The 12,284-nt window shown below is 49.0% G+C and overlaps 1 protein-coding gene across 3 annotated transcripts in view; it reads right to left on the bottom strand.

Annotated features, from left to right (window-relative positions):
- Positions 1-12,284, bottom strand: part of DNMT1 (DNA methyltransferase 1) — a 42,463-nt gene that overhangs the window by 16,317 nt on the left and 13,862 nt on the right. For all 3 annotated transcript variants that reach the window (XM_069478878.1, XM_069478870.1, XM_069478862.1), the window contains 11 exons: positions 11,857-11,935; positions 10,749-10,783; positions 10,275-10,359; positions 8,903-8,937; positions 7,888-7,972; positions 6,222-6,256; positions 5,738-5,819; positions 3,509-3,543; positions 3,069-3,114; positions 2,893-2,973; positions 2,711-2,820 (listed from right to left, as the gene is read on the bottom strand). In XM_069478878.1, coding sequence (XP_069334979.1) covers positions 2,711-2,820; positions 2,893-2,973; positions 3,069-3,114; positions 3,509-3,543; positions 5,738-5,819; positions 6,222-6,256; positions 7,888-7,972; positions 8,903-8,937; positions 10,275-10,359; positions 10,749-10,783; positions 11,857-11,935 — 708 coding nt within the window. The remainder of the gene's footprint in view (positions 1-2,710; positions 2,821-2,892; positions 2,974-3,068; positions 3,115-3,508; positions 3,544-5,737; positions 5,820-6,221; positions 6,257-7,887; positions 7,973-8,902; positions 8,938-10,274; positions 10,360-10,748; positions 10,784-11,856; positions 11,936-12,284) is intronic.

Here is a 12,284-nt window from a genome sequence, read left to right as displayed (position 1 = left end):
TGTTTGCAGCTGAGGGATCAGATGGTGGGAGAAGCACTGGCTTCCAGAACACATTCTACCATGTCATGCAACCACCACCTCTGCTCAGCTCCCACACGTTTTCATCGCCAAAATGTAAAACCTCATCCCCATTATGCAGTAACTCCCCACTCCCCTTGGGCCCAGCCCCAGTGACCATCAATCTGCTTTCTGTTCTTATGGATTTACCCATCCACAGTATTTCATATATGGCAATTTTCTGTTATGAGTTACACTTAAAAAAAAAAAAACCCAACACAAAGCAGGTTATACAGCAGTATGAAGAGAGGTACGTCAGGGGTTTGAAGAAGGGGCTTCTGCCTCACTTTGGTTAGGGGCTAACTCTGAAGCATAAGGAAGGCATCTGTAGTCCCACTGCCCAGACGGGCCTTGACACTGGGGAGAACGTTCCTCTTAGTTAAGTCAGAGAACATGACGCGAAACTTAAAATAACTCACTGGGGATTCTGCTTACGAAGCTGGCATGCCAGCTCCCAAAGTCACCCTCCCCCAGAGGTGCCATGCCAGCCTCAGGGCCCATATGAGGTCTGCACAAGTCCCTTGAGAGTAGCCTCTCGACCACACTCAAACGGCCTAGCAGCTCCTTGGAAGCTAGAAATGCTCATCTTTTTTTTTTTTTTTTGACACAGAGTCTCACTCTGTTGCCCAGGCTAGAGTGAGTGCCGTGGCGTCAGCCTAGCTCACAGCAACCTCAAACTCCTGGGCTCAAGCAATCCTCCTGCCTCAGCCTCCCGAGTAGCTGGGGCTACAGACATGAGGCACCATGCCTGGCTAATTATTTTTCTGTATATATTTTTAGTTGTTCATATAATTTCTTTCTATTTTTTTTTTTTTTTTTTTTTTTAGTAGAGACGGGGGTCTCACTCTTGCTTAGGCTGGTCTCGAACTTCTGAGCTCAAACGATCCACCTGCCTCGATCGGCCTCCCAGAGTGCTAGGATTACAGGCGTGAGTCACTGCGCCTGGCCGAAATGTTCATCTTTGAGGCTTGCAAAACTTTTAAAAAATGAAAAGCTGAATACCTTAAGCCGAGCCCCCCTGATGACATGCCAGGTGCGACAGACTGAGATAGATGGCAGCCCTACCCTCAGGACTCAAGGTCCGATGGGAAAGACAGGCACACACAGACAACACGTATCAGGGGAGGGCCCAGGGAAGAGACGGCTCCAGTTTGCAGCCCCATGAGCTGTGTGGAGGCTCTCCCCATGGAAGAGACAGCAGGAAAAGCTCTAAGTCCCAGGCAGGGGTGGTACCCACCAGTTTGTAGGCCAGACCCTGCCCCTGACTTGTTCCCACCTGCCACTTTCAGGCCAACTAGAAGTACGGAGAGTCCCTAAATACACAGGCAGTCTGGCTCCAGTGGCCTGCTGCTAAAAGGCACGTGACTCCTGGGAAGGGTGTCCTCAGTACCATCATCCCACCCTCAAGGGGTGGGTCTACAACACACCCTGAGACTCGAGGAGGAGGCTGAGACACTCACGAGTCCCTGGCAGCCCCGGCCCCAGCTCCCAGCTCTCTACGAGCCTCTGTCCCAAGGAGGGCCACAGGAAAGGCTGTGGGCATGACCACTGGCTCTGCCCACTGCAGTGCACTTCACTTGTGCTGTGGCTTTCGGCCAGGCCCTGGGGATCAGACAGCATCCCAATCTGGACCCGGATCTGATGGTGATGGGGACCCGGGGAGGGCATGACCACCATCTAACCATGGATCATGGAGGCCCTGGCCCAGTGGGCATGAGCCCCCAACCCAGGATGGGTGGGCATCAGGAAAGGCTGCCCGGGAGAGAATGTCCGCCTGACACTTCTAACAGGTGTTCCCGAGGGGCTTCCCCACCATGCTCTTCTCTAGGGGGAGAAAGAAACCGTGCTGAGGACTGCAAGGGGGCAGGGCTGTTCCCGGGGCCAGGCCATTCCCCTTGGGAAAAGGGAAGCCCCTGAGGGTAACGGCACTGCCAGAGAGAGCGAGAGAGACGGAGCCGGGGATGCCAAAGGGCCTTTGCCCACATGAGGGCTGACCAGAGCCTCAGCAAGGACACAGGCCGGACACCATGGGCTGCCCCTCAGAGCAGGCACCAGAGTCATTGCCACGGCCTACAAGGCCCTGCCTGCCTCACCTGCCCCAACTGCACCCCCTACACCAGCCTTGGCACCCTCCCCAAGTCCCTGTACTTGCTGTCCCTCCACCCGGGGTGCGTGGCCTCTAGCTACCCCCTCGGCCTGTTCTCTTATGCCACCGAGGTCTCTGCTCAAGTCATTGCCCCTCCCCTCCTACACAGACCTCCCTCCTCCTGCCCATTCTCTGAGTGTCACCAGGCTTTTAGACTCTGCTGTGGCTGTAACTACCTGACAGGTGTCACTTGTTTAATTTCTGTCTCATGAAGGCAGGGACACCGAGCTGTTACAGCCATAATACCTAGATCAGTATAAAGCCCAGAGTTGGCCTTGCTTTGAACACATCTGACCTTCACAATGTGCATACACTAGAGATTCAACACGTAGCATTTTAACAAGCAAAATAAAAAACGGCCCCCAAAACCACACCAGCACGAAGTGTGAACAGCTGAGGAAATGCTGCAGATCAGGTGCAAACTTAACCAGGCTGCTAAGAACGTAGGTGTCTTCAGGGAAGTTCCATCACCACGAAGCAAACACACACCCGAAGCGTGTCAATTACCTGAAGCAGGTCAGTTTGTGCTGGGGAAGAGCCTCGTAACTCTCAAAGCCAGATTCGTTGGCGTCGAAGATGGACAGCTTCTCGTTTGTCAACATCTGCGGCTCATCCACCTGAGGGACACTGGACCGTTAAGCAGGGCACGGAACTCGGGACAGAAGAGGCCGGGAAGAAGTGGCACATACCGCGTCCGGGGGGTGCTGCTCGTACTTGAGGTCCGGGTCATCCAGGTACTGTCCGCACTGGACGCACTTTGGAGGGTGGGTCTGGGGGAGGGGACACAGACAGCGCTCAGGGCGGTGGCTCTGAGCAGCAGCCCTATTGGCGTGGCCACTTGTTTTATTCCCAGATGGACATTTACCTTAGAGCTCACGACTGATTTGGTTCGAGCCATTTTTTTCTCAGTCCTGGGGACAAAGCACAAAAGCACAAGATCATTTGTTCAGCCATTCTAGAATGTATCAAATCACCCATCAGATTTACACCCAATGCACCCAATCCAGGCGAGCACCCACCGCTGCAGTTAAGAGCCAGGCGCTAAGTCCCAAGTGGCTCTTTGGCACGGGGCAATCCCACCTAACACGACAGAATTGGATCACCTCGGTCCTGCGATCACAGGCCCGATCCCACACGAAGCTAAGGCTGCTCTAGCAATTCATCGAAAGCCGTCTTTCCCTTCTAAGAACAATCATTTAAATATTGCAATCTGCTTTGTATGACGACAAAAACAGGCAGTGTCTCTGAATCCATTCTGGTTTGGGCACTGCCCGATTAAAAATAAAGGCAAAAGTAAATTCTTACGGTTCTTTGGGTGTCGTTTTACGTCTTTTCTCCTCCTACATGGGGAAAACAAAAACAGGAATAAAGGGTAAGAAAGTGTTTTGCATGTGGCTAGTGTTTCAGAGCTAAGGACGTCCCACGTGCTGATTATCCCAAGGCTTGGCCAGAGGTGAAGAGGAAGTGGTCAGAGCAGCAGCAGGTGCGACCTGACTCCCCCCAGTGTCTAAAACCTTATATTCAAAAGTCAGGCCGGGCGCGGTGGCCCACGCCTGTAATCCTGGCACTCTGGGAGGCCGAGGTGGGAGGATCGCTCAAGGTCAAGAGTTCGAGACCAGCCTGAGCAAGAGCGAGACCCCCGTCTCTACTAAAAATAGAAAGAAATTATATGGACAACTAAAAATACATATATAAAGTTAAGAGGGCATGGTGGCGCATGCCTGTAGTCCCAGCTACTCGGGAGGCTTGAGGCAGGAGGATCACTTGAGCTCAGGAGTTTGAGGTTGCTGTGAGCTAGGCTGATGCCACGGCACTCTAGCCCAGGCAACAGAGCAAGACTCTGTCTCAAACAAAACAAAACAAAACAAAAGTTGTATAACTAAAGACTTCCTTAAAGATTTGTAAGAGAGAACAATTTTTCAAAACTTTAGCTTTCCTGTGTAAGTGGCATGTCAAGGTAAGCAAATAATTGAGGGATGTATGGACTGAATTTTGTCCCTTTCCCCCCCCAAATTCTTGTTAAAACCCTAACCCACAATGTGACTATTTGGACATAGGGCTTTTTTTTTCTGAGACAGAGCCTTGCTCTATTGTCTTGGGTAGAGTGCCGTGGCGTCATCACAGCTCACTGCAACCTTGAACTTCTGGGCTCAAGTGATCCTCCTGCCTCAGTCTCCCAAGTAGCTGGAACTACAGGTGCAGCCAACACACCTGGCTAAGTTTTCTATTTTTAGTAGAGACAGAGTCTTGGCTCTTGCTCAGGCTGGTCTTGAACTCCTGAGCTCAAGCGATCCTCCCGCCTCGGCCTCCCAGAGTGCTGGGATTACAGGCGTGAGCCGCCACGCCTGGCCTGGACCTAGGGCCTTTAAGCAGGTAATTGAGCTTAGATGAGGTCATAAGGGGGGGCCGTGATCCAATACAACTGATGTCCTTATAGAAAGAAGAGCAATCAGCCCACTTTCTTTCCACCTGTAAGCACAGAGGAAAGGCCATGTGAGGACACAGCAAGAAGGTGGCTGTATGTGAGCTAGAGAGGCCTCACTAGCAACTAACCCTGCTGGCACCCTGATCTTGGACTTCTAACCTCCAGAGCTGTGAGAAAATAAAGGTCTGCTATCGAAGCCACCTAATCTGGGTATTTTACTATGGCAGCCCCAGGAGACCAATCCCAGGAGAAATGTATTTCTAGAATTAATTCAGGTAAATGCAGGAATGACAGAACACTACTACTTCACAACTCCTAGTGAAATAATGGATTTAGGCAATGGCAAATAAAAATAACAGATAGAAAACGGAGAGGACTTTCTGATGAATGGATTAGGCAGACAGCACCTGAGCCCAGGGACCAATTTTAATGTCACCAAGGGACAACGCCGCCTCCTGGTGTGGTGCGACAGAAGGCACACAGTACCTCAGGTGTTCTCTTGAGAACAAAATACCTGCACGTGGTCACCCAGTCTGCAGGAGACAGTGGTGGGGGAGATGCCACTCGCAAAATCCAGAATCCAGGAAGCCACAGACAATCCGCCCCCAAGTCACAAATCAAAGAGGGTACAGGAAAGTACAGGAGAGGTATTGAGGACGGACCTCAACCACACACTGTACATAGACCTCGTGTGGGTCCCAACTCCAACAAACTAAAGAAACAAAACAGACAACTAGGGCAATCCAAGCACAGACTAGATGTTTGATGTTACTATGTCTGTCTGACCATGGTGTTGTGCTTGTGTTTAAAATGAGAGTCCCCTCCGTTAGAGATGTTTCTGCTGCACACACTTCAGCAATGCATCTGGGATCTGCCCGACAGCACCCAGGGGCGAGGGTGAGGGCAGGAGAACAGGTAGGGTTTGGCTGAAACCTGCTTGGCCGAGAGTTGCTAAGCGTTACAGACTGATGAGGCCATGGGGCTCCCCCAACCTGCATTTGAATATTTCCATAATAAAAAAGTTCATTAAAAGTTCATCACTTTAACATACCCCACCAATGCGGGGGTGGGGGCTGAAATAAAGTAAAACTGAGAACTAAGGCCTTTACCTTTTCATCCTCGTCCTTGTCCTCAGACACCTGCGGGTGAGCTCTCTCGGGCTCCTTTTCCTCAGGTCTCCTTTTGGCAGCTCTGTCGGGTGAACGCAGCAAACGTTAGCTCAGAAACACTAACGATATCATTGACTTGCATGGCAAGTGACAAACACAGAAAATGCCTCTCCTAGCGAAAAGCAGAACACTGACGGGGGCTCTGCAGGCACGTTGCTGCCTCGCTGCCCTGAGACAAGGCCTTCGGAATCCCTGGCCGTCCCCTGAGACGTGGGGCCTGGAAGTGACACATGTGACCCTGCAGTTGCAGAGGGTGAGGACGGGCCCCGAGCGTGACTGACTGGGTATCTAACCCCGCCCCAGCCGATCCAGTCTTCAGACAGCATCGGCAATTCCCTACACACGTCTGCGTCATGACTGGTGTCTAGAACAAGTGTCTCGGTGAGTAAGATGACACGAAGGCACGAGCATTTTAACCACTTACAGATCTTTGGGTTGACTTCTGTGCCTCTTCTCATCCTGAGCCGGGGAAACGTGGGGGTGGGGGGAAGTGGAGAGAGAAAGGGGAAAATTAGTGTCTGAGAGCAAGATGAAAAGCGAACACCACTTATCGGTAAAGATCTCAGCTTGAAACTAGAGCACAGGAAGGCCTGGGCAGATCCACCAGGTAGAGAGGAGGCGTCAGACTTTCACTTCCTTTGCTCTCCACCCCTTCAAACAAGAGAATGCTAAAGAATCTCTTAGACCAGGGTTGGCAAACTGTTTCTGTAAAGGGCCAGGCAATAAACATCTTTGGTTTTGTGAGCCATGTGGTCGGAACTACTCAAGTCTTCTACTGTAGCACAAAAGCAGCCACAGACAATAGGTAAACGAAAAGGCGTGTTCCAATAAAACTTTATTTATAAGAACAGGCAGCGGGCCGGGTTTGGCCTGCGGGCCATAGTTTGCCAACCCCCGTCCTCGGATAGCTCAGCATAGAAGGGAATATTATAGACATTTTGGTTAGACAAAATGCCTACAGCTCCATGTGTCCTCTGGTCAGGGATAAAGACTTCATATAGCAAGGAACTGGGATAGCAGAAAAAAAAAAAGTTTTTAAAGAAAATCAAACTTAGGAAACTAGCATGGAAAATTAATAAAAGTAGGAATCCCCAACTTGTTTACTAACACCTTCTTATATTATATATGGACAAACTAGTATTTTCTGAGCCTGTATATAAAGAATAATATCTTACTGATAAATCTATTCATTTAGTTCTTCACAAAGCAGCAAATCCACGGCGGGTTTATGAAGCTATAAAAGCTGACAATGAGGCAGAAGTGCTGACTGTGTGATTTCAAGCCCCTGCCAGTTTCCGGCAGAGGACAGGAAGCAGTTTGACTACACCATTAGATCTTGCTAGTCTGAATGGATCCCGTGCTGACAGTAAGGTAACCATATCTAGGTAGAAAAGGTGAGAGACAGGAAGGTGCTACAGCAAGCTGGGGATGGAACCAAAAGGCTCCTCCACTACAGGATGAGAACAGAGGCCCACTGCCAACCAGGGCAGAAGGGAGAATGCTCACAACCCGGCAATCTTGACAGGCAGAAAACCACAGCGACCATCCTGGGATTCTCCCAGTTCACCCTCTTTTACAGGGTCCAGGGACGTCCCCCAGATGACCCTAGAGTTCAGGCAGCAGGACAGCCCTGCAGATAACCTTGCTGTCCTATACTTTTACAGAGGCCCAGCCCTGGGTCCACATATGATGTTTTAGGGTTTAAATGTGTTCACTTGGCTGAAATGGAAGTGGGAGGCTGGTGAGGGGAGTGCTAGACTCAGAAAAACTAAAGGGGCAAGTAAGGACCCGAGGCACAGTTGGCATGCATGTCTCAGCTGACTGTCCGCGGAGCCTTCACAGTGGAGGGGCCTCAGCCTAGGCACACACAGGCCCTCTCCCGAATGCTGGACGGACAGAGGACCACTGCACACTCACTAGGCTTCAGGCACAGACACACGGCAACCTCTAACACCTAAGACAGGGATGAGGTGACTTGCCCAGAGCCATCCTCTGGGTAGATGTGGCTGGATTTGAACCCAGGGCCCAACTCCATGCCACTTCTGCCAACCCAACGGCAGAGCTAAGAAATGGGAAGATCCCGCCCTCACTTTCTCATCTTCTTCGTCCACGTCAGCGTGAGTTCCAGGTCTGGCTTCTCTGTCCGGCTCCTCCTTGGATCTCTGTTTAGTTGTTCTGCCACAGAAGACACACACTAGTCAGCTCAGGGGCCCTGACACCCTGCCAAGCGGGCCAAAGAGGGCTTCTTACACCAGCTCCTCCCAGATCTAGAGTCTGGGCTACCTGTCTTCACTGCGGGAACCCCAAGAGGCATTTGTCACTTTAGGACTTACGATCGTCAGAAATACCATCAACACTTCACATTACTGTTGACCCATGACACCAGTGGTTTAACACAAAAAAACAGATAACGGGACTCCACTGATTTCCCATGGGCTGATGGGAATGCTGCCTGCAGTGGAGGCAAACGTGTGTCTGGCCCGTGCGGGTTCGTGGACGGCACACAAGGGCCTGACGTTTCACCTCGTCCTCTGCCAGGGCCCCGCCACGCAGGCTGGGTGTTCTGCCTACCCCTGGACTCGGGTCCAGTCTCTGCATTTGTTTCTGCCAACTGGATGTCAGCAGAGGCTTGAAAGGTGCTACTTTTCACTTCTGCCATGGCCACGTGAGTGTGCCTGGGCTAGCCAAGTTGTGGGGCAGAAGCAGGCCAGCCCCGCTGCCCCCGCCAAGCCAGGCCCAGATCAACTGACAGCCGCCGAGCTCCACAACACTCACTGCCTTAAGCCTCTGGGGTTGGGGGTGGTTTGTTACACAGCATTTTCAGTGACAGGTGACTGACACAGCTGCTCACTCGATGGCCTGTCATCACCACACAACAAAGTGCTGTGTGACCGGCCCTGAGGAAGGGCTTGGGGTCAGGAACAAGAATCCAGGCTGACCTCAGCCTTTGCTGTGGTGGTCTGACATTCACAAGCAGAACCTACCCACATGCTACACGTGTGATTGGCGTCCCTAATGCTCTGCACCAACCCATTATTTTACCAGAACATCGTCTGAAATTAAGTCTCACAGCATAAAGCACAGAGGCATGTTAACTATACTTACAGTTCTTTGGTTTGACTTCTAAGTCTCTTTTCTTCCTAAACAGGGAGGAGAAAAGACTAGTTAATTTTTTTTCCATTTGGTCCTGATCCTTCTATTATCCTATGGAAATAAGATATCTAAAACTGATCCTATAGCCCAGAGGGTGGACATGAAAGATTGTCTACCTCCAAGACAGCACTTTTCTTCCCCTTCAGTGGTCTGAGTAGACAGGAAATTAAACTCTTAGAAAATAGATCCTATAATGCTGCAGTTTAAGTATTTTTACCTCAAAATTGCTGTCATCAGTAAGTGTTGACAACTTCAGACAATAACTTTATTACAGATTCCCAGGAAGGAGGCAGGATGGCCCAGTTTGGAGAGCAGATCCATCTCAAACACGACAACGTGCCGTTGGGAGACTGAGTTTAATGAGCTAGATACACCTCACCGGAAAATCACACAAGTCGAATTCAGACTCAGAAACTCCACAGGTGGTAGTTTGTAAAGAGCCCACAAAGGTTGGTGGTGGTAAGAAACATGCTGCAGACCTTCCTACCACAAGGAGAGATCCTGACCCAGTGACCACAGGCAAGGGATTCTAATCTTGCCCCAGGTTCCTTTCTTTGGAAGGTGGTGGTTGAACCAGCCCACCAGGACTGCTTGTTATGAAATGAATTCAAGGTGTGCACCAACTGCAACCTCTGTCTACTGTTAACTAGTGTCAGGGTAGAAAAGGCGGTCAATTAGGGACTAGCTTCAAGTACCAAACGGTTCAAGAATTATTGAATGTCTTAGATGATCATCCATTACAGAAAAATAATGGGCATCCATCCTTTAACAGGTGCCCAATAAGGCTCTCGCCACCCACCTGAGTTTGTAAGAAATTTCTAATGAACATCTTACTCCACAAAACTAAACCAAAATGGAACCCAACATCTGTACCGCACAGAACTGTGAACCTGTGGATTTTACAAAGGAACTGGAGGTTTGGGAAAAGGGCTGGTCTGATCTCAGAGAAGAAAGCAACTTTATATGTGGATGATGCTATAGAATTTTGGCACCTCCCATATTTGAAAGTTGGATCTTCACGAAGACCTTGTCAGCGAAAGGCAGGTGGGTGAGGGGACAGACTAAAGCTTTGCGGCCAAGTAAGTAGCAAACGTCAGCCTAAGCCCCCACTGAGGTCGTTACTATCACCACAACCTTATAACCCACCCTCCATGTAGACAACCACCAGAAGAGCAAGTGTGAGAAGTGTCTTAGCCATTTTGATTCCTGGAGAGATCCATTCTGTTCCTACATGTTCCCCACCTGCTGTCCCCCTCCCTGGAACCAAATAGGGACTGCAGCATTTAAGGCAGAAATAACAAACTTGGAGGAGACAAAGCTTTACTTTTTCATCTCTTTCTTCTTCCTTTTCGGTGTGTATTCCCGGTTTTTCTGTTTCTGGCTCTTCTGCAGGAAGAGGTCTAGCAACTCTGTTAGACAAAATAACAAATACCCCAAGTATGACTGACACAGACATCTCCCCTGGAAGCAGTTTTCCTAAGATCCTCTTTCCTAGCCCCCAAAGAAGTCTTCATCCCAAGACCCCTGTAAGACACAGACTCCTTGAATATTTAGTATTTAATATGAGTTAAAACTGGTTCTGATAAGCAATGCCAGCTGCCCTCAATTCATTCTTTGCCACGAAGGAGAATTCTACCTGAATCCAAAGGTTAATAATCTGACCCCTAATTCAAGAGGGCTGTGGTTGCCATAGCAACTCACTAAAAAGCTCTTTTTACACTTTCCGGAAAAGTAATTTCATGATCAAGATTACATAACCAATTCAGAGCAAAAAGACAGGTGTAGTAACTATTCTTACCGTTCTTTGGATACAAATCTACGTCTCTTCTCATCCTGTGTGGAGGGAAGGAAGAACAAAAGACAAGAATATTTGTTTTGAGGGAAGACAAACAGTAAAAGCATAAATCAAAAGAGTAAGTGAATACATTTGATGTGGTTAAAAACAGGGTTGGGGGGGTCTGGGATTGGGGGAGAAGATCTGGGAAACTCTGGTCTGGTGCTGTTACCTGCCGCCACCCCCAAAACAAAGGCAAGGGCCAGCAGTAAGGCCAGCACATGGCTGCCTGCTAGAGTCCGCCCAGGGATGCTACATAAAAAATCAAAGATTCTCTACCTCATGTCAAGAATTCTTTACTATCAGAGTAAAGCAAAGCCAAAGTGGTAATTTGAGATTCATATCAGGAAGTGATGCTGACAACCTAAATGGAATAGTAGCTCTTTTCTCAGATGAATGCCCTAGTACATTGTTTCCCTAAGTTAATACGATTTTCCATCTCCAGGGTAACATGGGTTTATTTAATTGTGGTGATGAAACAGATCTGCAGCCGTTTGAGGTGGAGGTTACATAAATCTGTGCACACCTGTGAAAACTGCATAGAACTATACACACACACACACACACACACCCCCCGAAAATGGTGCCATTTGAATAAAATCTACAGATGGTACCAATGTACCAATGTCAATTTCCTGGTTTTGATGTATTAGTCTCTAAGATGTTATTACCATTGGGGAAAGTTGGGTAAAGGGTACACAGAATCTCGCTGTACTATGTTATATGGAACATATATACATAAATCTGAATATTTGTGTACATATAAAATTCTGCCTGTAGAACAGCCTTCAGACTTGAGCTGCAACATCAACTCTTCCTTGGACCTTCATCCCCCACTGCAAATTTCAAACTTGCCAGCCTCCACAATCTTGTGAGCTAATTCCTTAAAATAAATCTCTTTCTCTACACACACACACACACACACACACACTGTCTCTATTGGTTCTGTTTCTCTGGAGAACCCTGATTAGACAAGGTTTTTAATCATTTATACAAACCACATGTAATATCACAATAATCGGCAAATATACCAAAACAAGGTAGGGTTAAGAAATGAAGATGCCAGTCCTACCTTGTCTTTGTCTTCTTCCTCGACAGAATCGTCCGATTTGGCTCTTTCAGACTCTTCTGGGGGCTTCCGTTTGGCAGGGCTGTCACATACAGTGAAGCCAACCGTTAGTTCAGCAAGACCCTAGACCTCTAGACTTTACGTGACTTACAGTCATCCTTGCTGAAAGGACTCTCTGCGGGACAGACTCAGGGAATGAAAGCCTTCTTCACTCCCAGGAGGGGCCCCTTAATGCCAAGTTGATGAAACAGGCTTCAAGTTTAGTGTTTCTTTGAATGACAGGTTTAGAATATCGTATCGCCATCTTGCCAGCCCTGAGAAGTTACTGATCAATGGCTGATAGCGTCACAGAAGGGACATGACGCACCTCTCATGGAAGGACAAAGCATCTTCTGTGAAGAAGTCAGCCTCAAAAAATGAAAAGCTGGAAT

Source organism: Eulemur rufifrons, chromosome 2 (genome assembly GCF_041146395.1).
Source record: "Eulemur rufifrons isolate Redbay chromosome 2, OSU_ERuf_1, whole genome shotgun sequence".
Taxonomy (NCBI): domain Eukaryota; kingdom Metazoa; phylum Chordata; class Mammalia; order Primates; family Lemuridae; genus Eulemur; species Eulemur rufifrons.
The sequence above is the reverse complement of the archived record's forward strand: the minus strand, read 5'-3'. Positions and strand labels throughout refer to the sequence as shown.